Source organism: Bos grunniens, chromosome 12, assembly GCF_055505025.1.
Source record: "Bos grunniens cultivar Pamir isolate PY7600 chromosome 12, Bosgru_T2T1.0, whole genome shotgun sequence".
NCBI classification, from domain to species: Eukaryota; Metazoa; Chordata; class Mammalia; order Artiodactyla; family Bovidae; genus Bos; species Bos grunniens.
This window is the reverse complement of record NC_141176.1, coordinates 81,883,195-81,909,829: the sequence shown is the minus strand read 5'-3', so window position 1 is coordinate 81,909,829 and position 26,635 is coordinate 81,883,195. Positions and strand designations below refer to the sequence as shown.

Here is a 26,635-nt window from a genome sequence, read left to right as displayed (position 1 = left end):
AGTAGATCACAGCTCCCAGAGGTGGTCTGTGGACAGAGAGAGACAGTTGGGCGGGTAGCTCGAGGGGGTCCGTGGGGTCAAAGTAAGGTCATTTTTGTACCTTTTAAAATAGAAGAGACTTGAGTGTGTTTAAATGCTGATGAGAAATATTGAGCAAAGAGAAATAGAGAACCAGAGATAGCACAAGATCACTGTGAAGACCGGAGGGTGGGAGGAAACGGACTTAGATGTGGGGAAGGGCACGACATCCCTTCTTTCCCCAGAAGAGAGGAGTGGGGCCAAGGTCAGTAGGTTTGGAGACTCGGAGGTGAGATACGGAGAGATTTCTCATCTGACAGCATCTGTTCTCGGTGAAGCAGGAAAGGAGAACATCTGCTGAGAGTGATGGGCCAGAAGAGGGAAGAAAGGCCTCCTGGGGTCTCAGAGGTGGTCTACGGGGAGCCTAGGCTCCCACTGGAGACTGGTGATCTGAGGTCTGCAGCCTGTCCCGCCCGCCCCCCCCCCCCCCCCACTGAGGATTACCCCAGGTGCTCCACTTCTCAGGTGCCAGAGGGAGAAGATGGACATTTGATTCATCTAGGATTAGAGACTTGCCAGGTGGATATGCAAGACAAAGGGCTTCCCAGTTGGCGCTAGGGGTAAACAACCCACCCGCCAATGCAAGCTAGACCTAAGAGATACAGGTTTCATCCCTGGGTCAGGAAGATCCCCTGGAGGAGGGCATGGCAACCCACTGCAGTAGTCTTGCCTGGAGAATCCCAAGCATGAGGAGCCTGGCAGGCTACAGTCCAGGGGGTCGCACAGAGTTGGACACGACTGAAGCAATTAAGCATGCACGCACAAGTCCAAAGAGACATAGAGTTTAGTTTAAGCTATGAAAAAGAACATTCTGTGGGCTCCAGGCCCTGGTACCCAGTAAGGTCCCCAAGAGTTGTGTTTATTATTAGGAGGGGAGAGAGAAAATTCCTTAGCTCCCCAAGCCTTCCACAGCTCCTGCCCGACCACCATCGCCTACACACACAACTCCAACCTCTTTGTTCCCAAGGTATCTGTACAGAAAGTAGAGGGGCTTTCAAAGGTAAATGTGATTTTTAAAAATATATTAATAATTGGTCATTTTTCAGTTATTTTCTGTATCCCCACTTCCTTATTATTCAGGGACAATTGTAAAGCCCCAGAAATTGGGTTCTTTGTTCGGGTGTTTAGTTTACCACTGGTAATCCAGTAATGTTATGCACAGCTGATTCTGAGTTTCAACAAATGATTCTGCTTAAGAAAAGTGATCATCAGATGAGCCACAGTATGTAATTTATTATAATCATAATAATTAAAAAAAATTCCTTATGGAGAGAATCACCTTTTTCTAAATATAGTTGGACTTAAGGTCTTTTTGGAGAAGGCAATGGCACCCCACTCCAATACTCTTGCCTGGAAAATCCCATGGATGGAGGAGCCTGGTAGGCTGGGGTCCATGGGGTTGCTAAGAGTCTGGCACGACTGAGCGACTTCACTTTTACTTTTCACTTTCATGCTTTGGAGAAGGAAATGGCAACCCACTCCAGTGTTCTTGCCTGGAGAATCCCAGGGAAGGGGGAGCCTGGTGGGCTGCCGTCTATGGGGTCGCACAGAGTCGGACACGACTGAAGCGACTTAGCAGCAGCAGTAAGGTCTTTTTTTCCCTTTAAAGTGTTCTCTTGGTTACAAGTCTGTAAGGAAGGCTTTTGGTTTGCTAATCTGAAAATTAAAAGTTTCTATGTAAGAAATAGATTTCAACATAAAGGTCACACTATGTATGACTAGTTACAAAACCAGGGACATGTTTTCGTACAAGGAATTAGGAAGTTGGGCAAATAATGTTGGTTTCTTTTAGGCTTTATTCATCTGGGTTTATTCATCTGTAAAGGTAGAAAATTAGAAAATACGAGTTCTAATATCAAGAGTCTATCCAAATGGTAGCTACTAACTACACGTGGTAACTTAAATTTAAATATATTAAGTTAAATAAAATTTAAAATTCATTTTGTCAGTCATGTTAGCCACGTTTCAAATGATCAGTAGCAATAGGCAGCTAGTATAACTACTGGGCAACCCAGATATCAAATATTTCCCTCACCAGAGAACATTCTAGTGGACAGCTCTGATCTATAATCCTAGTTTTAATACAAGTGCAACAGAGGGAAGGTGGTAAGATGCTTCCAGAAGTCATCACATTATAATTTTCCACTTAATTATACTAGGACAACATTTCTAGAATATACCTACAGCTCACCTGGCCTAAAAGAGCAAGAGTGAGTTCAAGCAAGCTGGACCTATTACAATGAAATAATCTCCAGATAATGGAGAGATGATACACTCTAGACTCCTCCCACTTTTCTTCCCTCCCTGCCCTTCTTTCTTTCTCATATTTTTTATTGAGTGCTAAGTCTTGAGTCGTCTACTCCCATAAAGTTAATTGGACCTGTGGACTTGGTCAGATAGACAGAAATGGGTGATGGTAAGACAGTTTATTTGATAAGGAGTATGATAGGATCCTTGAGGTTCCAGGGAAGTCTACAGGAGGAATCATTTGTTCATTCAGTCGCTCAGTCTTGTCTGACTCTTTGTGACCCCATGGATTGTAGCTTGCCAGGCTCCTCTGTCTATGAGATTTCCCAGGCAAGAATACTGGAGTGGATTGCCATTTCCTTCTCCAGGGTATCCTCCCAGATCAGGGACTGAACTCATGTCTCCTGTATCTTCTGCATTGGCAGGCAGATTCTTTACCACCCTGAGCCACCAGGGAAGCCCAGGAGGGCTTACCTAACTTTAATAGAAGAGACAAGGGAAAACTTTCCAGAAAGGGTGATACTTAAGGAAAGTGGTAAAGGATGTTTATGAATTAAAATGATTTACAGGTTTGAATATTGTGGTTTGACCATTAATTGTGACCCTACTGAAATGCAACAGTGAAAAAAAAGAAAATTGAGGAAAGTGAATAGCAGCTTTTTATATAATTGCATTACAAAGTCTCTGTGGTATGCATGATTTTCAGAGGCCTACCTGCCATCCTCAGTCTTTTTAGTTGCTTCCTCCTTTGCCTTAAAACAACAGTGAGTTGGTTCTTCTCCTATAGGCCCATTCCCTTCCCCAACGGCATTTCTCAAGACTACATTGATCCAATAAACATTGTACCTCAAATCTCTTAGTTTCTCAGAACAAAATTCTTGAAGTTATTCTTGACTTTATTTATTTTTATATTTGTTACATCTATTCCTTTAACAGATCCTATTGTTCTTTGCCTTCAAATTATATCCAGAATAATATCCCTTTTCCCTTTTCCTTGTAATATCTTCGTGGTTCAAACCACATCCTGCTGAGAGAGGAGCAAGTCTTTTCATGATCTTGCCCACAGTTGCCTTTTCACAGCAGTTCTCCACTCAGCAGCCAGAGAAACTCATTTAAAACTTAAGTCAGATCTGATCATGCATCTGTTCCAAACTCTTCAGCAGCTTCCCTTTTTACAAAGATAAAGTCCTCATCCCAGACCCTAAGCCCCTACATGATCTGCTCCAGGCTACTTTGTGTGTTACATTCTTTCTTGCCTACTCATCTTTCTCCTGCCTGCTGCTTCAGGCGTGGTCCAAGCACACTGGCTCTTCCAGGACTGCTCGGAAGCCACGTAGATCACCACGTTCAGATGTGTGTCCCAGTGTCCCCAGACACAGCGGCCTTACTCATGCATTCAGCCTGTCTAAAATAGGTGGTCTGTGTCACCAACTCCACCATCATTTTCCATCCTTCCTCTGCTGTGTTTTTCCTTCATTGCACATATCACCACTTGATGTGTTATATATTTGTTTACTAGACTATAGTCTCCATGAGAGCATAGATTTTGTTTTATTTACTGCAATATCCCAGGCTCCAATTCAGAGTCCAACTTGTGTATATACAATTCATAATGGTTAGTAAGGGCGTGAGTGGCATTTACTTTATCACATTTCATCTACAAGTATATGACCCGCATAGACTGTAAGGTCCTAGAGTCATGATTACATATTATTATTCCCAGCCACCAGCCCACTATGTGGAAAGTAAACTCACTATAAAAGAAATTCCTTGAATGTATCCCCCTCCTCATATGGAAAACTATAGGATCATAGATGAAAAAATGAATCTTAAGAGGTGTTCTGGTCTACAGCCATGCCCTCAGGAGGAACATATTTAACCATTATTCTATTATTTTTTTTAAATTTTATTTTATTTTTAAACTTTACATAATTGTATTAGTTTTGCCAAATATCAAAATGAATCCGCCACAGGTATACATGTGTTCTCCATCCTGAACCCTCCTCCCTCCTCCCTCCCCATACCATCCCTCTGGGTCGTCCCAGTGCACTAGCCCCAAGCATCCAGTATCGTGCATTGAACCTGGACTGGCATCTCGTTTCATACATGATATTTTACATGTTTCAATGCCATTCTCCCAAATCTTCCCACCCTCTCCCTCTCCCATAGAGTCCATAAGACTGTTCTATACATCAGTGTCTCTTTTGCTGTCTCATACACAGGGTTATTGTTACCATCTTTCTAAATTCCATATATATGCGTTAGTATACTGTATTGGTGTTTTTCCTTCTGGCTTACTTCACTCTGTATAATAGGCTCCAGTTTCATTATTCTATTCTGAAAGGTTATCAGGAAAGAAGAATCCATCATTTTCTCTGTTTAACAACTGTCAGTTCTAGGAGACTCTTAAGCCAAATCTAAATCTCATTTTTACTCTGGGATCAGGAGATTTGAATAAATAAAACTGGTTAGTTATACATCAATTATACCTCAATTAAAAAACAATGGTCGGTATTTTGCTTTTTTTCCTTTTTCTCTCTGTAATTTCTTTTTCCGCAAAGAATCCAGATTATTGCAGAAAAACATAAAGAAAACAAAAAATTGTTGATAAGGTCAAAGATAACCTCTATAAATAGACTTTCTTATTTACAGGTATGTATACCCATAGCCTTTGACTGCGTAGATCACAATTAACGGTGGGAAATTCTGAAAGAGATGGGAATACCAGACCACCTGACCTGCCTCTTGAGAAATTTGTATGCAGGCCGGGAAGCACCAGTTAGAACTGGACATGGAACAACAGACTGGTTCCAAATAGGAAAAGGAGTACGTCAAGGCTGTATATTGTCACCCTGCTTATTTAACTTATATGCAGAGCACATCATGAGAAACGCTGGACTGGAAGAAACACAAGCTGGAATCAAGATTGCCGCGAGAAATATCAATAACCTCAGATATGCAGATGACACCACCCTTAAGGCAGAAAGTGAAGAGGAACTAAAAAGCCTCTTGATGAAAGTGAAAGTGGAGAGTGAAATAGTTGGCTTAAAGCTCAACATTCAGAAAACGAGGATCATGGCATCCGGTCCCATCACTTCATGGGAAATAGATGGGGAAACAGTGGAAACAGTGTCAGACTTTATTTTTCTGGGCTCCAAAATCACTGCAGATGGTGACTGCAGCCATGAAATTAAAAGACGCTTACTCCTTGGAAGGAAAGTTATGACCAACCTAGACAGCATATTCAAAAGCAGAAACATTATTTTGCCAACTAAGGTCCATCTAGTCAAGGCTATGGTTTTTCCAGTGGTCATGTATGGATGTGAGAGTTGGACTGTGAAGAAGGCTGAGCGCCAAAGAATTGATGCTTTTGAACTGTGGTGTTGGAGAAGACTCTTGAGAGTCCCTTGGAGTGCAAGGAGATCCAACCAGTCCATTCTGAAGGAGATCAGCCCTGGGATTTCTTTGGAAGGAATGATGCTAAAGCTGAAACTCCAGTACTTTGGCCACCTCATGCGAAGAGTTGACTCATTGGAAAAGACTCTGATGCTGGGAGGGATTGGGGGCAGGAGGAGAAGGGAATGACAGAGGATGAGATGGCTGGATAGCATCACTGACTCGATGGACGTGAGTCTGAATGAACTCCGGGAGTTGGTGATGGACAGGGAGGCCTGGTGAGCTGTGATTCATGGGGTCGCAAAGAGTCGGACACGACTGAGCAGCTGAACTGACTGACTGACTGACTGATACACATATATGGAGAAGGCACTGGCACCCCACTCCAGTACTCTTGCCTGGGAAGTCCCATGGACGGAGGCGCCTAGTAGGCTGCAGTCCATGGGGTCTCGAAGAGTCAGACAAGACTGAGTGACTTCCCTTTCACTCTTCACTTTCATGCACTGGAGAGGGAAATGGCAACCCACTCCAGTGTTCTTGCCTGGAGAATCCCAGGGACAGGAGCCTGGTGGGCTGCTGTCTATGGGGTCGCACAGAATCAGACACGACCGAAGTGAGTTAGCAGCAGCAGCATACACATATATTAGTAAATATTTTATTGGTGTATAACATATACAGAGAGAAGTACACAAATCATAACAGCTTGAGGAATAATTTAGTCAGTAGATCAGTGTAACCACACCTCAGGACAAGAAATAGCGCCCCCATTCCCACACGTAACCATTATTCCCTTTATGTTCCCTAAATTTAAGCACTGATGTCTGACACTGTAGATTATTTCTGTCTGTTTTTATTAAAAATTTTTTGATCATGTGGCATGTGGGATCTTAATTTCCTGACCAGGGATTGAACCCACACCCCCTGCACTGGAAGCATGGAGTCTTAACCATTGGATCCCCAGGAAAGTCCCTATTTTTATCTGTTTTTAAACTTCATGTAAGTGGAACTATCCAGTATTCTGTATGTACAGTACTCTTTTATGTCTGTCTTCTTTTATTCAATATTATGTTTAAGCTGCAATGTACACACACACACACACACACACTTTTTCTATTAAATCTCTCTTTAGTTGTATCTAATCAGCTTTTAAACCCACTAATTATTTTAAAAAATTCAATTATATTTTTTATTTCTAGAATTTTTATTGATTCATTTTTATAGCTTCCAGTGTTGTAGCAAATTCTCCACCTTTTAATTTCTTGACTATATTGCATGTGTATGTGCTCAGTTGTGTCCAACTCTTTGCGACCCCAAGGACTGTAGCCCACCAGAGTCCTCTGTCCGTGGCATTTCCCAGGCAAAACTGCTTGAGTGGGTTGCCATTTCCTGCTCCAAGTCTAGACTATATTGGTCATATTTATTTTCATGTTCATTCTGATGATAGCTCCTATGAATATATTTCTATTGTATTTTTCTTCTCGGTTTTCTGTCAAGTCTTGCCTTCTTGTATGCCTCGTTATATCCTGTAGGTTCTAGTTCACTGTGCCTGGTTATTGACTCACCCTTACTCTAGAGAAGTAGCGCTTTGTGCCCCCAAGCAAAAGTCTGGATTATTTGCCTGAATTTATCTTCCTTTGAGGGCACCACAATCTAAACTTTGCCCACCTGGCCCTGTGAAAGTGCCAAAATTCTGTCTGTTTTGTTCTTTTGCCACTGAATTGTCTCTTTCAAATTAGCAATTGCTTCAAGGAGAAGAGCAGCCCGGAATGCCGGGCTCACCTCTTGGCTTCACTCTCTTCACTCTCTTGTGGATCTGGCTCCAGAAACTGCTTTGCTAGTTCTCTGGTAAGTTCCAACACATGGGATTTTCTTCTTCTTTATTAAGTCTTCTACTAATCAATTTGTCTAGCTTTTCTCGTCATTTTTAATGGCAGGGTTGTTCTAAAACAACCTACTGAAAAATCTTATTATACTACATTCCTATAACTTACTTTTCTCACTTACCCTTATGTGAATCATGTGTATCTCAAATAAATGTCAATATTAATTTACACAATAATTTAAATCATTACATAGAATGTATACCATTCTATGAGTGCATCATAATTTTTTAGACAAGCCCTTATAACTCAACTGTTTCAATTTTTTATCTATTATAAACAGCAACACAATACTCATCTTCGTATACACATTCTTAAGTAGTTGTAATTATTCTCTAATTATTTTACCTTGAAACAAAATATTTACTTTATTTGAAATAAAAATTTTCAAGTATGACTATTTTAAGGTTTCTGTTATATTACTAAAGATTCCTCTAGGAAAATCATACCAGTTTACGCTTCTACCAGCACTATATAAGTTCCAGCTTCCTTTAATTTTTAAACACTTTCTAAATAAGAGAATTTTTAAACTTGTCTGTGTCTGACATAAATGAATAAGTATTTATTATATGATTCCTTTATTATCCCATACCAGGAACACTCTTGGGATCACAAGAGAAAGAAACTAAACGTGGACCCTGACCTTAACTCTGATGTCGTGATTCTTCATAGATATTCTATGACTCTCTTTTCATTATGAGGATTTCTTGGTACTGTTCCCGGAAGGCTTGCATCCTCATATGGAAATTGGCCTCCTTGTATTCTTGCCAGTTATGTCTGTATTTTGAACTCTGCCTTTATCTGTAACCTCAATCGTGTATTACAGACTTACTTACAATACACAGTCCAGGATAGTTCCTTGGTCTCAACTCTTCCTATCCATGTGGTGTGGCTGCAGTTTTTTCCTCCTTCTCCCTGTCCTTCCCTGACCCTGTCCTGCTTGAACTCCATTCTGTGGTCTGACCACTCACCCAACTCTCCAAGTTACTCATCCGTATCAGGGGTCCACACACCTGCCAGCCGTGTTTGTAAATGACGTTTCCTTGGAACACGTCGTCTTGGGTTATATGCATATTGTCTGTGCTGCTCTGCTGACACTAGAACTGAGTGACCAGGACAGAGGGTGTGTGCTCCACAAATGTAAAAACTACCGACTGTTTGGCCCTTCCCAGGAAAGATCTGCCAACCCCTGATCCATGGATCTTTGTGAGAAGATTCTGAACTTAGTAAGAGATTTCTCGTCTACTAGACTAAGCAGCTGTACAAAGCAAGCCTCCAGGCCCCTGACTCCAATGGACATAGGGCTCTTGTCTGCTCATTACCATTTCATTTAGTGTACAGTCCCCTCACTCCCCTCCCCTGATGACTTTGAAACTGTCTTCTGTCTCTGGATTCTGATCCGAATCTGACTGAGTTGTTACCTCTTAATGATTTAGGACCTGGATCACATGTATGCTTTGGACTCAGTAGGGACAGAGGATGAAAATTTATGAAATCCACATCTATAGAAAGAAGGTTAGCATTTGTATAGCACACTGGGCTAGGGCTCTGGGTGTCTTGGTACTGCCCAGCTGGTAATACCTTCAGGCATGGGCAGCTGCCATGTAAATGTACCATTGCCCAACACTTGGAAGGTTATTGATATAAAAAGGCCAGAAAATGCAATGAAATGGTAGCTACTAATTTGTTCTGTGAGTCTGCTTCTTTTATGCTATATTCACTGGTTTATTTTATTGGTTAGATTCCACATACAGTTAGATTACATCATACGGTATTTGTCTTTTTCTGACTGACTTGTTTCGCTGAGCATCATGCCCTCCAAGTCCATCCATGTTGCTGCGAGTGGTGAAATTTTGTTCTTTTTTGTGGCTGAGTAGTATTCCATTCAGAGAAGGCAACGGCACCCCACTCCAGTACTCTTGCCTGGAAAATCCACGGATGGAGGAGCCTGGTGGGCTGCAGTCCACGGGGTTGCTAGGAGTCGGACACGATTGAGCGACTTCACTTTCACTTTTCAGTTTCCTGCATTGGAGAAGGAAATGGCAACCCACTCCAGTGTTCTTGCCTGGAGAATCCCAGGGACGGGGGAGCCTGGTGGGCTGCCATCTGGGGTCGCACAGAGTTGGACACGACTGAAGTGATTTAACAGCAGCAGCAGTATTCCATTGTACATATGCACCATATCTTCTTTATCCATTCACCTGTTGGTGGACACTAAGGTTGTTGCCATGTCTTGGCTATAGTAAATAGTCCTGCTTGGAACATTGGGGTGCATGTATTTTTTTCAAATGAATGTTTTTGTGAGTTTTTTTGGATGTATACTCAGGAGTGGAACTTCTAGGTCATACGGTGGTTCTATTCTTAACACTTAACATTTAGACATAGATTTAACATTTTGACGTAACTGGCCTGTGAAAAGCCACATCTATATTTGACAAAAGGGAATGTGTATTATCCGGAGCATCTGGACTAGGAAATGGATGGTCTAACTAGAAGGCACTAGGGCTTGACCTGCTTTGGGGAAGAGGTAAGTACATGGTTGGATATGCGTAGCTTGGCCGTATCATGTTGGAGAAGAAATTACGTGTATGGAAAAAGAGAACAAGTACGTGTGCACAAGTGTATATGCGTGTGCAGGCTCCTGCTGGGCAGTCAGGGGGTGGAATGTATCCGGCCAAGCGTCTTTTTTCCCTTGGTAAACCCCTCTTCCACACTGCACGCTATTTGTATTGGACTCTTCCATGGCTGTGTCTTCTTGTCTTCTGGTTGGTCTCACAAGAGTGTACAGGCACAAATTTGAGTTTTTCCACTAGATGTAGCCTAGGAACACTGGGCAAGAGGAAGTCACTCTCTCTGGGGTTGCAAGGACCATGTAGAGTGACTCTTGTAGAGAGAACCTATATGAGAATGAAGCCACACAGAGGTTGGCGGATGTGACAGAAGAACAGAGCTCTGATTTTATCATTGTGCCCACCCTCCTGGATGTCTCCACGCCTGATTTAGCCAAGCTTGGATTTCCGCCACTGAGCTAAAATTTTCCCTTTGTGCCTATGGAGGCCTGAGCTAGGTTTCAGTCACTTGTTATTCGAGGATCTCTGACTGATAGTATCACTAAGTATAGCTTCTTGGGAAACCAAATAAATCTGGGCTGGAAAATCAATGTATGGGACTACATGCTTATCTTTTTGCAGGTGAATTCTTGACAGGGCAGTATAAGGCCAGTATTGGCATGAGGATTCCAAGTATGTACCCTTGGTTCTGTGCATTTTGGAACTCAGGCTCACCATCAATGCCTGCAGCTCAGAGGCAGATTTTACCTTTGTGTGGTTACACAATGTTTCTTAATTCCCTAGATTGCCTTGAAGTGAAAATTAAAATCATTTTCTACAATTTATCTTCCTTGTCATAAAACAGGGCCAAGGGCTTTTAAGAACTCTTACTGTGGTTCCGTGATTGTAGGATGGATGACATCATCCTTCTGGGGAGGATTTCATTTATGCCTGTTCTGGATACTCTTGAGAGCAAATCCAGCCTTGGGAGAGAGGGAACTACACACACACACACACACACACACACACACACACACACATTGCTTGATGAGTCTTTGTATACAGAAGCCTTTCTAAGCTGATTGGCAGGGTCAAGTGGCCACTATTGAGAGGGTGACGTGCTCAGTTAATTGGCTTTCTGCCAGGCAAAATTGCACAAGAGAATTTTTCTAGTGAGCCTGTTTCAGCGAGTCGGTCTGAACAGCTTAAGTTTCCCTCTTATGAGCCCCTAGAACTGTCATGCCAGGATCACACAACAGAAAGCACCCTGGGGCCCCAGATGCCAACCCTTCTGATGAATTGCATCCCCAACTGTGGTGATACTCAGGGGTGAAGGAGAACTAGAAAGAAAAACAGACCTTACGAAAGCACAACCTCTTGGCTGAAATGAGTGGTTACGACTTTTAATGTACTCCCTGCAAAATACTCGAACTTTTTTTCTGGTAGGTATTGCTATGTATTCCAGATGAATTCTCCTAATTAGAAATATTTTATCAAGGAAACACCTGCCACTGCTCTGAGTGGCCCAGTGATTAGAGATGGTGTTCTGGTTTCTGTGCAGCATAAAGTTTAGGGACTACGCCCAGGGAAATATGAAGCAATGCCTCTGAGCAGAAATGTGAAATGTGACGTGTGTAGAAAGGCCTTGGGAAAAGAGAAAGGAAACTCGTGTTCATGGAGCTAAGCCTGGAAGAGCTGCTTAGAGGGGGTGACCAGAGGTGCATTTACAGTGAGAAGGGTGTGTTATGGGCTGAATAGGGTCCCCTCACCTGGTTCATATGTTACAGTCTTGATCTGAAATAGCTTAGAATGTGACTCCATTTGGAGATAGTCTGTTTTTGGCTCTGCTGGGTCTTTGTTGCAGCGTGCACGTGGGCATTCTCTAGTTGCCCTACAGTACACAGGATCTTAGTTTCCCAACCGGGGATCCAACCTGCATCCCCTGCCTTGGAAGGTAGATTCTCAACCTCTGGACCATCAGGGAAGTCCCTGGAGATAGTCTTTAAAGAGGTAACTAAGTTAACATGAAGTAATTAGGGTGGAGCCTAATCAAATATAATGAGCATTCTTACAAGAAGAGGAGCTCAGGACACACACACACAGATGCAGACACACAGGAGAGGCCAGGTGTGGACACAGGGAGAACACGGCCAGCCACCAGACAAGCAGAGACGCTCAGAAGAAACCAGCCCTGCTGACACCTGGACGCTGGACTTCTAGCCTCCAAAACTGTGAGGGAATGATGCATTTCTGCAGTTTGAGTCACCTAGTCCGTGGTACTCTGTAATGGCATCCTTAGGACACACAGGCAGGATGCAACCCCAGACTGACTTAGAGTCATGCTGTTGCGAGAGCCTGCCCTCTGAGCCCCACACCCCCAGAATAAAACTTCATGTACACCATTCCTCAGTATAGCTAGATCTTTTCCTAGGGCTTGAGAAAAGCCCTAGGGAGATATATTTTCTTGCTGTCATGTCATCCGACCGTGACTAGACATGCTTCCTGTATGCTGATGTTAATTATCTGTCTTCCTCTTTTGTGTCTTCACCTGCTTTAACACGTATAGAAATTTGTTAAGCCTTCTGTTACTTATCCAAGCTACTCATATTTCTCTTTTAAAGTTCACCATGTGAGTCCTTTTCTTTAATCTGTAAATTTAAATTGCTAATGTGCTACTTGTCTAGCTGTTCTTTATAAAGTGGCATTTGGGGGTGTTTATCTTTTCAACTCAGAAGGAGAAGTGAAGGGACTGATTGTTGAATTCTTGTTTTCCACTGAGCTCTGCTGAGACTGTGAGCTGGCTGAGGGGAAGTCAAGCACAAGGGTTCTATATTTGGAGGGGTATGCAAATGTCCTTTGTGGTCCTGAATACATGTGAGAGCACAATTCATTGCTGAACTCATGTCTTTAAGTCAACACAAAAGACAAAGAGGGTCAGGGGATGAAAATAATTTCATGGGTTAGCATCTCCATGGAGACCAGGAAATGCATAATCTCTATGGAGACCCTCAAAATCTCTCCTTCTGAAATTACAGTAATGTATGATCTGTTGTCATTATAATTGAGAGTGGAGGCAATGTGACAAGAGGAAGGGGATGAGAGGATAATCTTCTTCTTAGTGGAAATTCTGTCTAGTGTGGTTCTGCTTTTAATCAATCGGTATTGTAAGATTCTGAAGTTAGGATGCTGCGAGGCCTTGTCCCCAAGGGTGGGATGAAGCACGTGAGGATCTGGTTGTTTGTATGTCCAGCACTGAAGTAGATGTCTGACATAAGTTGGCACTCAAAGAATGGGTTAGTATTGAAATGAATGCAGTGAATAATTGGGCAGGATCTCATCATTGGCTCAGCCCTGTCAATCATCTCTGCTCTGCTGAAACAAAGGGAGGAGGTTACTGTCGGCCATACTGGGGAATGTCTGCCTATGGCTGAGCGAAACCAGTACCTCCTTTTTGGTTTCTCTCTTCTCTTTGAAGGAGAACACTGCTCAGTTGTATATATATGGTCGAAGGAGGAAATGAAGTTTAGTTGGGATGAGGAGATAAGCAGGGAATAGGGAAACAGACCAGCTAATGAATGCAAGTCACTGTGTCCAGATAAATCCTATCCTGTTGTAACTGACATGGGCTTAGCTTCACTAGTCTCTGGGATTCTTAATACTTAAAAAAAAATTATTTATTTGGTTGTGCCAGGTCTTAGTTGTGGCATGTGGGCTCTTTTAAAAAATAATAATTATTTTTATTTTTGGCTGTTCTGGTCATGTTGTGCCAGGTCTTAGTTATTGTGTGTGGGATCTTTTTAAAAAGTAATCATTATTTTTGACTGTGCTGGGTCTCCGTTGCTGTGCACGGGCTTTCTGCAGTTGCGGTGAGCAGGGACTACTCTAGTTGTGCTGCGCACATGGCTTCTCTTATTGTGGAGCACAGGCTCCGGGGAGCACAGGCTTTCGTAGTCACAGCTCCCAGGCTATAGAGCACAGGTTCCATAGTTGTGGTGTAGGGGCTTAGTTGCTCTGTGGCATGTAAGATCTTCCCAGATCAGGGATCAAACCCATGTCTCCTGCACTGGCAGGTGTGAGCCACCAGGGAAGCCCCAGCACGCAGGACATTTAGTTGCAGCATGCAGACTCTCACTTGCGGCATGTGGGATCTAGTTCCCTGACCACTGATTGAACCCAAGTCCCTTGCATTGGGAGTCTGAAGTCCTAGCCACTAGATCACCAGGGAAGTCCCCTGAATACTTTTTATGCCTAGATGACTATGCACCCCTGCCGCCCCCGGGTCATTTGTTGGAAACTAGCCCACTGCAAAGTGGGCCCAAGGGTTCTTTGAATTTCCTATGCTACTGCCTCAGATCAGTGCCTGGATGTTCCTGTTCACTTATCCTATTTCTTCCTCATTTAGCTGCCATGTTATTGGCCTGGTGGCTGACCCTAGTTCAGTTCAGTTGCTCAGTCGTGTCCGACTCTTTGCGACCCCATGAATCGCAGCAGGCCAGGCCTCCCTGTCCATCACCAACTCCCGGAGTTCACTCAAACTCATGTCCATCGAGTCAGTGATGCCATCCAGCCATCTCATCCTGTCATCCCCTTCTCTTCCTGCCCCCAATCCCTCCTAGTATCAGAGTCTTTTCCAATGAGTCAACTCTTCGCATGAGGTGGCCAAAGTATTGGAGTTTCAGGAAAGACCTATTAGCACAATGGTCTCTATTGGTTGAATACTAACTAAAAAAAAAAAAAAAAATTCATCTTTAATTCCAGGGCTGCTGCTGCTAAGGCTAGCCACTGCTAAATCTTGGGGCATATACTTCCAAGTTTTTCTCTATTTATACATTTACACACAAAATTATACACACACTCACACACACATATATATGAAGGGTTATATATTTAAATATAACTTCATATATATGAAGTAACTTGAGATCAGACTGCTTTCTACCCTGCATTTCCTTAACAATATATCTTGAAGATATTTTCCCATGTTAGTAAATATTGAAGTACATCACTTTAAATGACTGTACAAATATATTATCATTTAAGTAAGTCTCAGACTTTTAATCGGTTCCCAATTTTACCACCATCATAAATATCACCGCATTGCATCTTTTTATATCCATTCTTCCGCACTTCTCCGTTGTTTCCTTAGGAAAATGCCTGGGTTAAAGATGCTGAGCATTTTTAATATTCACACTGCTGTCTGCTCTGCCGTCTATCTCTTTATGTACGCTTTTTTTTTTGTAAACACAATTTACACAAGCCGGTGAGCCCCCTAAGCATCAAGGTTCATGCTCTTTTTTTAAGTTTGTATTCGCTCTATTCTCTTCACAGTACTTGCGGGTGGCAGGGTTTCAGGGCTCAGTGAAGGTCGCACACTAGGGACCACCGTGAGGTATCTGAAAGGATCCTGGAAGATGCTGAGGATAAAAAACATGCAAAATTTCCCAAAGGAAAGCGGGGAGTAAGTTTTTAAGCACCTCACTTCTTGTCTGATCCAGAGCGCCGCAGGGAACTCTGAATCCAGTTGACACCTCTGAGAAGAAACACTCCTCAGTTCGGTGGAGGGCTTTTTAACTTCTTCCAATGGTCTGCGAACTCTCTGGGGCTCATTTTTGGAGGTCCAGCCTTGGTGCAACGTCATTCACCGGCACGAATGTAGACGTCGGGGTCCTAGCAACCCCGGCTGCAGCCGGTCCCTTCAGGGGGCTGCTGCTGTTGGTCGTTGTAAACAAACTACTACTTTCTGGAGGCAGCAGTGACTCATTCCTTCTTTCCTCTGGAGTCGGAGAAGAGGTGACTAGAAGGTGGAGGCAGCAGAAAGAGCGGGAGAGAGCCAGGGGAAAGTCTAGACATCGTTTCCTTCCATTGTCTTCCCTTCCTCCTTGGCCTTCCCTGCCCGCTTCTCCCTTCTGGTGGGTGGACGTCCCCCGCCCCCACGCCTTGGTCCGGGGCCTAGAGACGATGGGGTTCAGCCCCCTCACTTTTTTTTGGCTAAGTTCACAGCTGCTAGTATTCCAAGTGCTTTCAAGCAGCCAAAGCACTGGAAACGAAACGCTTTCGGCCTCTCCCCTCCCGGAGGGCTTCCTCCTCGGGTTGGTTTGGAAACTTCACCCGGACACCAAAGAAGCTCCGCCCCGGTAGTTTTGAACCGGCCGCTGGCCGAGACCCCGCCGGGCCCCCAGGCTCTGCCCTCGGGGAGGTGGCCTGGGGCCCGTCGCCAGGCCGAGAGGGGTGGGCTTCCTTGGAGGGCAAGCCCAGATCCCCCGGGGCGTCCGACCGGCCCGGGCCTGCAGGGCGGGGTGGGCTCATGGCCCATCCCTGACTGTGAAGATCCCCACGCCCCCCCATCTCACCACCGGGGGGGACCCCTGCCCCCCTCTAACTGAGGCCCCCAGTCCTGCACCCGCCCGCGCGTCCCCCTCCACCTGGCCCGGCCCGCGGGGAACTGGGGGCACAGCCCGCGGGAGCCGCGCAGACCTCCACCCGGCCCGGCCGGCGGCGAGGGCGGCTGCGGCCTAGGGCGCCGGGCGGCCGCGAGCCTCCTCCCCCTCCCGGAAGCGCGGGGCGGGGTCCCCGGCCGGGCCGCGGGGGCGGGCGCGGGGGCCGGGCCGGGGCGGGGCGCGCTCGGCGCTCGCGGGCTGGGCCGGCGGTGCGCGCCCCACTCCGGCTCCAGGCGCCAGCGCGCGGGCCCAGGCCGCCCGGTTCCAGCCCAGCAGCAGCGGCGGTAGCAGCAGCGGCGGCCGTTCGCGGGGAGGCCCCGCGCTCCTCGCAGCCCCTCCCCGGCGCGGTGCATGGAGACGAGGCCCGCCGTCCGCCCCTGAGCCCGCCGCCCGGCCCAGAACCCACGGGGGGCTAGGGTGGCCTCGGGCTCCGGCCGGCCGGCCCCCCATCCCCCGCCCCCGGCCGCCCGAGGAGGGCTGCGCGCGGCCCGCGGGCCTCGTCGCCCGCGCGGATCGCCGCGGCCCGGCCGTCCCGTCCCAGGAAGTGGCCGTCCTGACCGCCATGGCTCACTCCCCGGTGCAGTCGGGCCTGCCCGGCATGCAGGTACAGGCAGGAACCCGGCCGCCGAGGGGCGGGAGGGATGCGCGGGCCGGGGCGGAAGCGGGGAACTTGGCGGTGTAAACACGGCCGCTCCCCCCACCCCCAGTTCCTCCGAACGCTGCCCCTTCCGGGGTCGTGCCGGCCTCCCGCGCCGCGCTCGCCGCCTCCGGGGCGCCCTGCCCGGCCCCGCGGCCCCGGTCTCGGGGGTGGGGTGGGGGCCGTGCAGGGACGTGGGGGGCCGCGGCCCGGAGGCGGCCCTCGCGGGTCGGGAGTCGCGGTGGTCCGGGGGGGGCGGAATGTGCGCTGCTGGCCGCGTCGCCCTCCTCGCGTCCCCCTCCGGAGGAGCAGGCCCCGCGCCGGGCCATCCCCTGGGAAGAAGTGATGTGGAGAAATGCCCTTGGAGGCCCGGCTCGCTCTCGGGGCCCGGGTGCGGGCTAGGGGTGGGCGGCGGTGGAGGCCCTGGTCCCTCCCCACCCCCGCTACCCCGGAGAGGGGGGCCCCCGGGCGCGCCCCGGCTCGTCCCGGCGGGCGGAGGAGACAGGGCGGGGAGAGGAAGGGGTAAGCGCCAGCTCCGCTTTCAGCGCGTTTGTCCGAGCGCTTCCTCCCGGTGCAGACGGACGGGAAGGTGCGAAGCCTGGAAGCCCGTTCTGGAAGGGAGGAATCGATCGGACAGCATGCACTCGGACAGCGTGGGTCCCGGGACTCTGGGCTGGACTTGGAGACTCGATTGGATCCGGCCACTGAGAGTCCCTTCCCACTAACCCTCTCTGTGGCTACTCTGTGGCCTGTTGGCCTCCCAGGGACTTAATATTATTATTATTTTTTCTGGCGTGGGGGCGGGGAGAGACATTGAATTTCACATTTACCTAGATGTATCAACGAAAGTTTTTCGCCTTCGGGGATTATGTTTAGCCCTTTGAAAAATAAAACCACCTTCCTCGGCTAGTTTGTAATGTGTGTAAACGGGTAAATGGTGGCAAATGTTTGGGATTAAAAATCTCACGGAAGGGTTACGGTATCTCTCAAAAGTTTTGTTCCCCCCAGGTTAGCCGGGCGAGGGAACGTACGAACTTAAGTAAACAAGCACAAGTATCCGAGTGGATTATTTGTATTTCAGTGTTCAACGTGCTGTTTCGTTTTTGTGTGTTTTTTTTTTTTTCCTCCCCTCCCTCTTGAGGGCTGAGAAGTATTTGGACCACATGGGAGCCAGGAATCTGCCCCCTCATTAGAGAGAGATCTTTTCTCTCTCTAAATCCGAAGTAGAAAACTCGACTTCATTGTTCAGGTTTGATATCTAGAAAAATAGGAGCACAAAGTTACCTGGATTTTAGCTTTTTTTTTTTTTGAAGTGGAGTAACAGTTAACATTAATAACTTTACTGTGCTTAAAAAGAAAACTGTCCTTGAACCTCCTGTAAAGAGCTTTTAAACAACACGCATTTAAAAACCTAAGCTACTGCTGACCGCTAGGTAGAAATCAGATGTGGTTTCTTGGTATTTCCTAAAATTCCTGCTTTGGTTTGGTTTGAATTTAGAGACAGGAAAGCAGGGTGAACTGGGTAAAAATGTATTTCTGACCAGTAGAGCAAGAAGGACCTCTTGTAATGATTTGAAAAAAAAAACAAAAAAACAACCAAAAACCACATTTGCTCAGTACTTTCTTGAGATATACTCTTATGCTGTTAATCAGGTTGTAATCTAGTACACATGGCCTGCTCAGTACTACCACTGAGGTGTAGTCAGCCTTTGTGGAAAGCGAATCTATTTAAAAAGGTACTTAAAGCCTCTCTGGCTGATGCCCTCAAGTCAGTATCAGATGGTTACCAGGTGGTTATCTAGTCTCAACACTTTTTTTGTCCTCACCTTTTAATTTTTTGCTTCAGGAGTGTGGGCCAGAATTCTTAGTCTTGGATAAGGAAGATACATTTCTTCAAAAAAGAAAAGTTTGCCTCCCCAACCATATTTCCTCCGTAAGGTTACCAGGGAGCTGTTTTTATTTTGCTTTGTCAGTATAAAGGCTGGTAAATTTTTATTTGGTTGAAACAACTAGGTTTTCAGCTGTTGCAGTTTTAGGGGCTCGAGGTGGCTTTGGACAGTCATCCCTGTGTTTGAAGTGCCTCCATACAATGTATGATGATTGTTTCTGATGTGCCATTTGGGAAGGAATAGTCTTTCCTTCTCCCTTCCACTCCAAAAGAAAAACAACGCACACATTTTATTTTCTGCTTTGAATCAGCAGCTGCTGCTGCCCAGGGAGGCCTTCCTCAGAGTTGTTATTGAGGATTAAATTAAAGGCACACCTGCCTCGGACGGCTTTCCAGGATAAAACGGGAGGAAAGTACTAACCCACCTGTGCCCTTACCCTGTTAATCCCATCTCCCTCCCTTTTTTCCTCTTTCATCTCCTGACCAGGATTTATGTGGAGATGGCTTAAAAATTTCAAGAAAGACAGCAGAGTGGATTCAGGCAGCCTAGGCAAAGATCCTTAAAAAAAAAAACCAACCTGAATTAAAAGAATAATTGCAGTTAAAACATCCTTCTTCATTGTCTTGCAAATCATTTTTATGCCTCTTGATTCTTACTGGTACCATCTGAGGCGCAGGTGTAATTTATGTTATTTTCTAGAGGTGGAAACCAGCAGAAACTAATTGAACTGACCCAAGGTGAGAAGGTGCATTATGTGGCAATTTGTGACTAGAGACCAGGTCTTTCCTACTTTTGAACTCATACTCCTACTGGCCTTGCTGAATTACTGTCTTCTTATTACTTTAGCAGAAAGTAACATTTGTTTCATCCCTACTTGGATTTGCAGAAGGAATTAAAATATGAGATTGATATTTTGTTTGTTCCATCAGCAACTGTTATTGAACGCTGTTGTGCCAGGTACTCCATGAGGGGTTGATGGCTGTACGTCTGAATGAGTTATCCATTTTAATAACTGTTTCATAAGAGTTGGGGGTGGGGGACAGTTTTCCTTTTTTTTTTTAACCTCCCACATCCCAGTTTCATTAGCATTGGGGAAAAATGGAAATCACGAGCTGAATGTAGTAACTACAAATAGACATAAAGAAATTAGGTTGAGTGGTAGATTTAATAACTCCCTGTCCTTCATTGAACATTTGTTGCTTCTCAATTTAATTCAGATTAAAAGAGGAGCAAGCATCAGCTGGAGACAGCAGCACTGATCAGCTTTTAGTTGCAGAAGTTGTAAGTTAGAATTAAATCTTGGTTTATAAATTTCTATAATGGAATTTTATGAGTCACTTTAAACCTCTTTTGAACTGTGACCCATGTAAGAAATACATTTTACTTCAAGACCTGAAACTAAAAGTTTCAGAAGACAGTCCTAATCCTCACTCCTGTGTGCTGCTGTGCGATGCGTTTTATTAAAGAGAAGAAAGGAGCCGTTGCAAAACTAAATTGATTTCACAGCTGACTGGAGTATTGTCGTTCAGTCGCTAAGTCGTGTCCGACTCTTTGTGACCCATGGATTGCAGCACGCCAGGCTTCCGTGTCCTTCACTATCCTGGAATTTGCTCAGGCTCACTTCCATTGAGTCACTGATGCCATCCGATCGTCTCGTCCTCCCACTCAAGTCTGCTCTGTTGACGTGTAACACGTGTGTTGGGCCCAGTCAGCTCTAGCCTGTGTTGAGGATGTCATACATCCCAGGCGGCGCTAGTGGTAGAGATCCCACGGTCAATGCAGGAGCCGTAAAGAGACGTAGGTTCGATCCCTGGGTCGGGGAGATCCCCTGGAGGAGGGCATGGCCACCCACTCCAGTATTCTTGCCTGGAGAATCCCATCCACAGGGGACCCTGGTTTTCTGCAGTCCATAGGGTCACAAAGAGCCTTGATTGGAGCGACTTAACATGCAACTACATATAAGATAGTCTCATATTTGAAAGTACAGACCGTTGACAGGAAAAGCTGGAAAAGAAAAGTCTCTACTTGTCACCATCATCCTTCCATTTCTCCTGCTGCTTGGAGAACCCTTCGCTGAGAATGCCTTTTGCGAGGGGAGCGAGAAACGTTGAATGGCCATAGGCAGTGAGTTGGGACACTTCACCCGCGCTCTCGCTCCCCCTGGGGACACCCGTGCACGCTGGCGATCTGGAGACAAACAGAGGATGGCTGCACTTGATTGGGCCTTCAGCGCTCTCTGACTCTTCCTTCTGGGTGGCCCATCTCCACAGTTCTTTCCTGTTTCTGTGGAAGAGGCCTCCCCACGTTCAGCCTCTTGACACCCTGCACCCTGGGCAGAGGTCGGTGTGAGTGTGTGGACTCGGTGTATTTGTGAGGTGGGGCGCCCTGAGGCACTGGAAGGGAAGGCCGATCTGTGGAGTGCGATCTGGCATTGGGCTGGATGGGGAGCCCGCATACACGCGGCGTGTTTCTCCAGCAGCCCCGGCAGGTGAAGCCTCCTTCTGGCCTGTCCTCAGGAAGTCTGCAGCCTAGCGAGGGCCCATCAGGGTGCTCTGCCGAGGAAGGTTCAGAAGGGTGGGGGGCCGCACACAGCAGGGCTCCGGGTTGGGCAAGTGAGCTCGAGGGGCCTCGCTGGGACCCGGAGCTGGAGCTGGAGGGGTGGCACCTGGGGTGAGGCCCTGCATTCCCTGCTGCCTGGGGCTGAGTGCTGTCAGAAGCCTGCTTCCTGCGTGTGGTGGGAGAAGGTGGAAGAATGCTGGGCGCGCTGGTGCCTGCTCAGAAGTTGGTGGCAGCTCTTCAGTGGTGAGCTTCGGGCCTCGTTGCTCCGTGGTATGCGGGATCTTCCCGGACCAGGGATCGAACCTGTGTCCCCTGCATTGGCAGGCGGGTTCTTATCCACTGTAGCACCAGGGAACTCTTAACCTTTGTTTTATAGTCTTTATTACTCTTTCATGCCCCTTGCATTTGTTCTGACCTTTTCCCAATGCGATGTTACAAGGAAAATAAAGACACTTTGCTGTTATTGTTAGTAGCGTGTTTTTAAGTTTTTTTAATATTCATTTCAAGACTTCATGTTTCCTTTTCTCTATCAGCAAAATTTAAGAAAGTTAAGAATTTGTTTTGCGTAAAGTCAGCTCTTGAGGGAGAGGGTTGTCAGAAGGTTAGAAAAAAGAAAACAGCTTGGAGGAGTCCAGGACGTTTTGGTTCTAATCCTGTATCAGGGAACGTTCTTGATAGTATCTCGCATGGAACCAGTCGACCTTCAAGTAGAAATTGGTCTGATTAGATTTTTCTGGGCCAATAACATAGCACAGGGTCCTGGAGGAGGGTGGTTACGTGTCCATGGCAGCCTCCATCGCCCTTTCTTGTTCCTTTCTGTAATTTTTGTGGCCATCTTTGAGTCACCGTTCTGGTGTGCACAATGGGGCTTACTTATTTGATGCAGATTGACACAGCTTTTCAGTTGAACAGTATTTTTCTAGGACTTGGGTTCAAGTTTCTCAGGAAATGAACCTGTTGGCAATTGCTGTGTGTTTTACAGTCAACACTGAGGCCGGTCCAGGAGTCTGAGGTTTTCTTGTGAAACAGGTCACTTTGCCCTCTTTTTGGGTAATTTCTCCCAGTGGTTCAGAGTTGCCGGCTAGGCAACTCCATACCTGCAGGAAATGGACCACACCCAACCAGCCCAGCTGGGGCTTTTTTGGTGCTTGGGCTGGGCTCAGCATTGTTATCAGTAATGGAATCTTGGGGCGGGCTGGAGTGCAGGAAATAAAAAGTTGACTCTGTTATCCCTCCATTGCTGCTCAGAGTCAGGCCCTGTCATCCGGCCGGCCCTTCCCCTCCCAGAATTTATTTGCAGTGTAATGCCTTTCAAACTCTCAGTGCCAAATGCTTTGAGGAGGACAAAAACAGGGCTGTTACAGCACCTGGCTCCTGGGTGATATGGAGTTTCCTAATCTTAAAGGGCTCCCTGGTTTCCAAGGTTTTGTTTGTTTCGTCGCTCAGTCGGGTCTGACTCTTTGCGATCCCATGGACTGCCGCATGCCAAGCTTCCCTGTCCTTCATCTTGTGTAGTTTGCTTGAACTCATGTCCATTGAGTCGGTGATGCCATCCAACCATCTCATCCTCTGTCGCCCACTTCTCCTGCCTTCAGTCTTTCCCAGCATCAGGGTCTTTTCCAGTAAGTCGGCTCTTTGCATCAGGTGGCCAAAGTATTGGAGCTTCAGCATTAGTCCTTCCAGTGAGTATTCAGGGTTGATTTCCTTTAGGATCAACTGGTTTGATCTTGCAGTCCAGGGGACTCTAAAGAGTCTTCTCCAGCACCTCAGTTTGAGAGCATCAGTTCTTTGGCGATCAGTCTTCATGGTCCAGCTCTCATATCTGTACATGACAACTGGAAAAACCATAGCTTTGACTACGTGGATCTTTGTTGGCAAAGTGATGTCTCTGCTTTTTAATATGCTGTCTAGATTTGTCATAGCTTTTCTTCCAAGGAGCAAGCATCTTTGAATTTTATGACTGTTGTCCACAGTGATTTTGGAGCCCACAATCTGTCACTGCTTCCACTTCTTCCCTATTTGTCATGAAGTGATGGGACCGGATGCCATGATCTTAGTTTTTTGAACGTTGAGTTTTAAGCCAACATTTTCACTCTCCTCACTCACCCTCATCAAAAGGCTCTTTAGTTCCCCTTTGCTTTCTGCCATTAGACTAGTACCAAGGTTGAGAGGAGAGAAATAAGATGTGCCTTGCTTGAGACAAATTATAAAACATCCCAGTTGTGGGTTAAAGGTATTTTGTGTACACCCCACTGGGGACAGCATTCCACTTACAGACTTTCGTATTTTCAGGAGGACCTCAGTCAGTAGAAGAGGCTGTGTGTTCAGCGCCCTGTTGGTATCTGAATACATTGTGGGAACTTTCTGAGTTTTATATTCATGCTTACCAGATAGTCTGCCTGTGTTTATCTTCCGGCTTAGTCCCTTCCTGTTTTTCAAAAGACTTTTCTGGCCCTAAGATTTGAAAGGACCCCATAGGTCCAGACACTTTGTCTTATAATTATTTAGGATTTTTTTTTTTTTAGTTTTTATTTAAAAAGTTGTGTATATGATAAAGGGTTTGTTGGAACAGAGGCTGTTCCTTGCCCTTTGCTTCCGTTTTCTCCTCCCTGAAGGCAGCCCCTTTGCTCTTGGCTGGCAGTTGCTGTTACTTCTTTGTTCACAAAGAGCATTTGCAAATAGGGTTTTCCCCTGTCTGTAGACTTTGGACCCCGACGCGTTGAGGATTTAGTTCTTGAGTCCTTGCCTCCTTCCCTGGCTTGTCCCTCCCCTCCCCATGCCCAGTGCAGTTACAGGGTAACTTGGGTCCGATGCGTGTGTGTACATTAACGGGACTCCAGAATCGCTAAGCCCAGCTGGTCATTACTAAACCAGGATTACTTTTTCAAGTCTTGTTTGGAAGTTCTTTTTTTGGAAATTGTTTTAGTCTGAGCTGCTGTTACAAAATAGCATTAAAAACCCTTAGTGGCTTAAACAAACACTTGTCACATTTTTGGAGGCTGGAAAGCCCAAGGTCAAGGCTCTGGCAGATTAGGTGTCTTCTGAGAGCCCAGGGGGTGGGGGTACTCGGGGGCTCCTTCCAAGGGCACCTTTGCCAATCCGCAGGGCTCCACTTTCGTGACCTAGTCATGTCCATCACACTGGTGGAGGGTTGGGTTTCACCATATGATGGGGTATGTGTGTTAGTTGCTCAGTCGTGTGCAACCCTTTGCGACCCCATGGACTGTAGCCCGCCGGGCTCCTCTGTCCATGGGATTCTCCAGGCAAGAATACTGAACTATATGATGGGGTAGGGGGTACTCATAAACGTTTAGTCCTTAGCAGCACTTGTAACTCACTCAACCCCAGCCCCAGACCAGTGGTTGAAACCTTCTCTCGGGGAGTCCAGGTGGAGCACACAGGCTGTCTGTCACGTTTCACTTCTTTGGAGACTCCTTCCCATGAGCCTCTTGGCCCAGACTACTGGCATCCTGGGTCGTCTCTACCTTCATCGCCCGGATTCCTCGAATTGCTGTCTTGGGTTGGCTCGTGTTCTGTGTCTCCTGCCATCATGGCTTCCACCACTGAGTTGGTGGAACATACCTTGTGGTGGCCTTCTTGTGAACAGGGTGCATGCGAGATAGTGTTTTTTTTGTTTGTTTGTTTTTTTAAGGTCTTGGATATCTGCAAATTTCTTCTTTTTGCCTTTCTCCTCTGTTGATATTTTGGCAGTGTATTTAGTTACGGGTTGAAAATTATTTCCTCTAGAATCGTGACAGTGTCTCCACTGTTTATATTAATATTAAACAGATGAATAAACTAGAAGGTGAATTCCAAGGTCAGGACTGCCCAGACCATGGTGCACGGAGGGCCTTCTGAGCCGCTGTCCTCTTCCTCGTGGGATCTTGCCTTCTGGTTTCTCTTCGTCAGAAAGAGGCGGTGTACACACACCCTTGTTTTTCCGTGAGTCTGTCTGTGACCCCCACCTCCCCCGACTTGAATATCCCTTTTCCCTCTGTCTCTCACTTTCTGGTCTCAGGGTCCTGTGGACCCAGAACCGTTTTCAGGGCAGCCCACAGTGTCTTGTCAGAGAAACTTTTGCTTAAGTTGACTGCTGTTTGGGGCGTGCAGCTGTGGTCTGGGCGTGAGTGTGGGCGTCCTGGGAGGACGGGGGTGGCACCGCCAGGGTGGGTCAGGTGCCATGCAACCCGGTTGCCCCTGGGCGTGTGTCCGGGACGAATGAAGAGCGAGCATCCCTGTGACCCCGTTCCTGGCTCTGTGCTGCTCCTCAGACGCTTGCATTAGTGGGCACTTGGCTCCAAGGCTGCACCTCTTACTGAAAACAAAGTACCTTTTGGGGGTAGAAGCACACGGTGATAAATGAGTGGAAATGGAAAGGAATCTAGAACTCGGGGGCCGGGCGTTGGCCAGCAGCTGTTTTCAGCACAGTTTTCTCAGCATCGCTGTAAAAATCCAGTTCAGTGCGGTTGACTCACAGTTGTCAAACTGGCACCTGAACTCCTGCTGAACCGAGAGCCTGCGGTAGGAAGCCCTGTGTGCACTACCTCCCGTGTGTGCAGTGCCGTATCGCGGCACCAGATGTTTCTTGAGAGGTAATTTGAAAAGAAAAAGAGGGGTGAGTACGAAGAACTGCTTTCTTCCTCAGCAGTTGCTACTGGGAGGCGGGTGGCTTTTTCCTTCTGCTTCGCTGGGGCACCTGGAGAGATAAGCAGGGAAAGATGGTCTTTGGGCGTTCCCACGTTGATGCCTGTCAAGGAGACTGTGGGGTCCTTGTAGGAAGGGAACTTTGTTCTCTTGCTCTCCTCCCAAGGGCCCCAGGCGGGGGCAGCTCATGCCCTTGGCCTATCCTCAGGGCTTCCGCTGCAAGAAGGGCTATTGGACCAGTTTTACAGATGTGAAAACTGAGGCTAAAGGAGATTGGACTGAGGCTCCGTGCCTGGGAGCAGAGCCCTGATTTTTAGCC

At 46.7% G+C, this 26,635-nt stretch overlaps 1 protein-coding gene and 1 long non-coding RNA gene across 5 annotated transcripts in view; one reads left to right on the top strand and one right to left on the bottom strand.

The window, feature by feature from the left end:
• Window positions 1–26,635, top strand: part of STK24 (serine/threonine kinase 24) — a 145,171-nt gene that overhangs the window by 33,011 nt on the left and 85,525 nt on the right. For 2 of the 4 annotated variants that reach the window (XM_086330347.1, XM_086330348.1), the window contains exon 1: window positions 16,808–17,191. The exons of 1 other annotated variant lie outside the window; for it this stretch is intronic. In XM_086330347.1, the coding sequence (XP_086186473.1) occupies window positions 17,150–17,191 (42 nt within the window). In that variant the 5' untranslated portion in view covers window positions 16,808–17,149. Of the gene's footprint in view, window positions 1–16,807; window positions 17,192–25,503; window positions 25,615–26,635 lie in introns of those variants that run through there. One more of the 4 variants, XM_086330350.1, reaches the window with a different exon arrangement.
• On the bottom strand, window positions 15,179–16,693 carry LOC147361986 (uncharacterized). Its single transcript, XR_015138428.1, has 2 exons — window positions 16,573–16,693; window positions 15,179–15,944 (listed from the first exon to the last, which is right to left on the bottom strand). It is a non-coding gene; the product is annotated as an uncharacterized LOC147361986 (long non-coding RNA).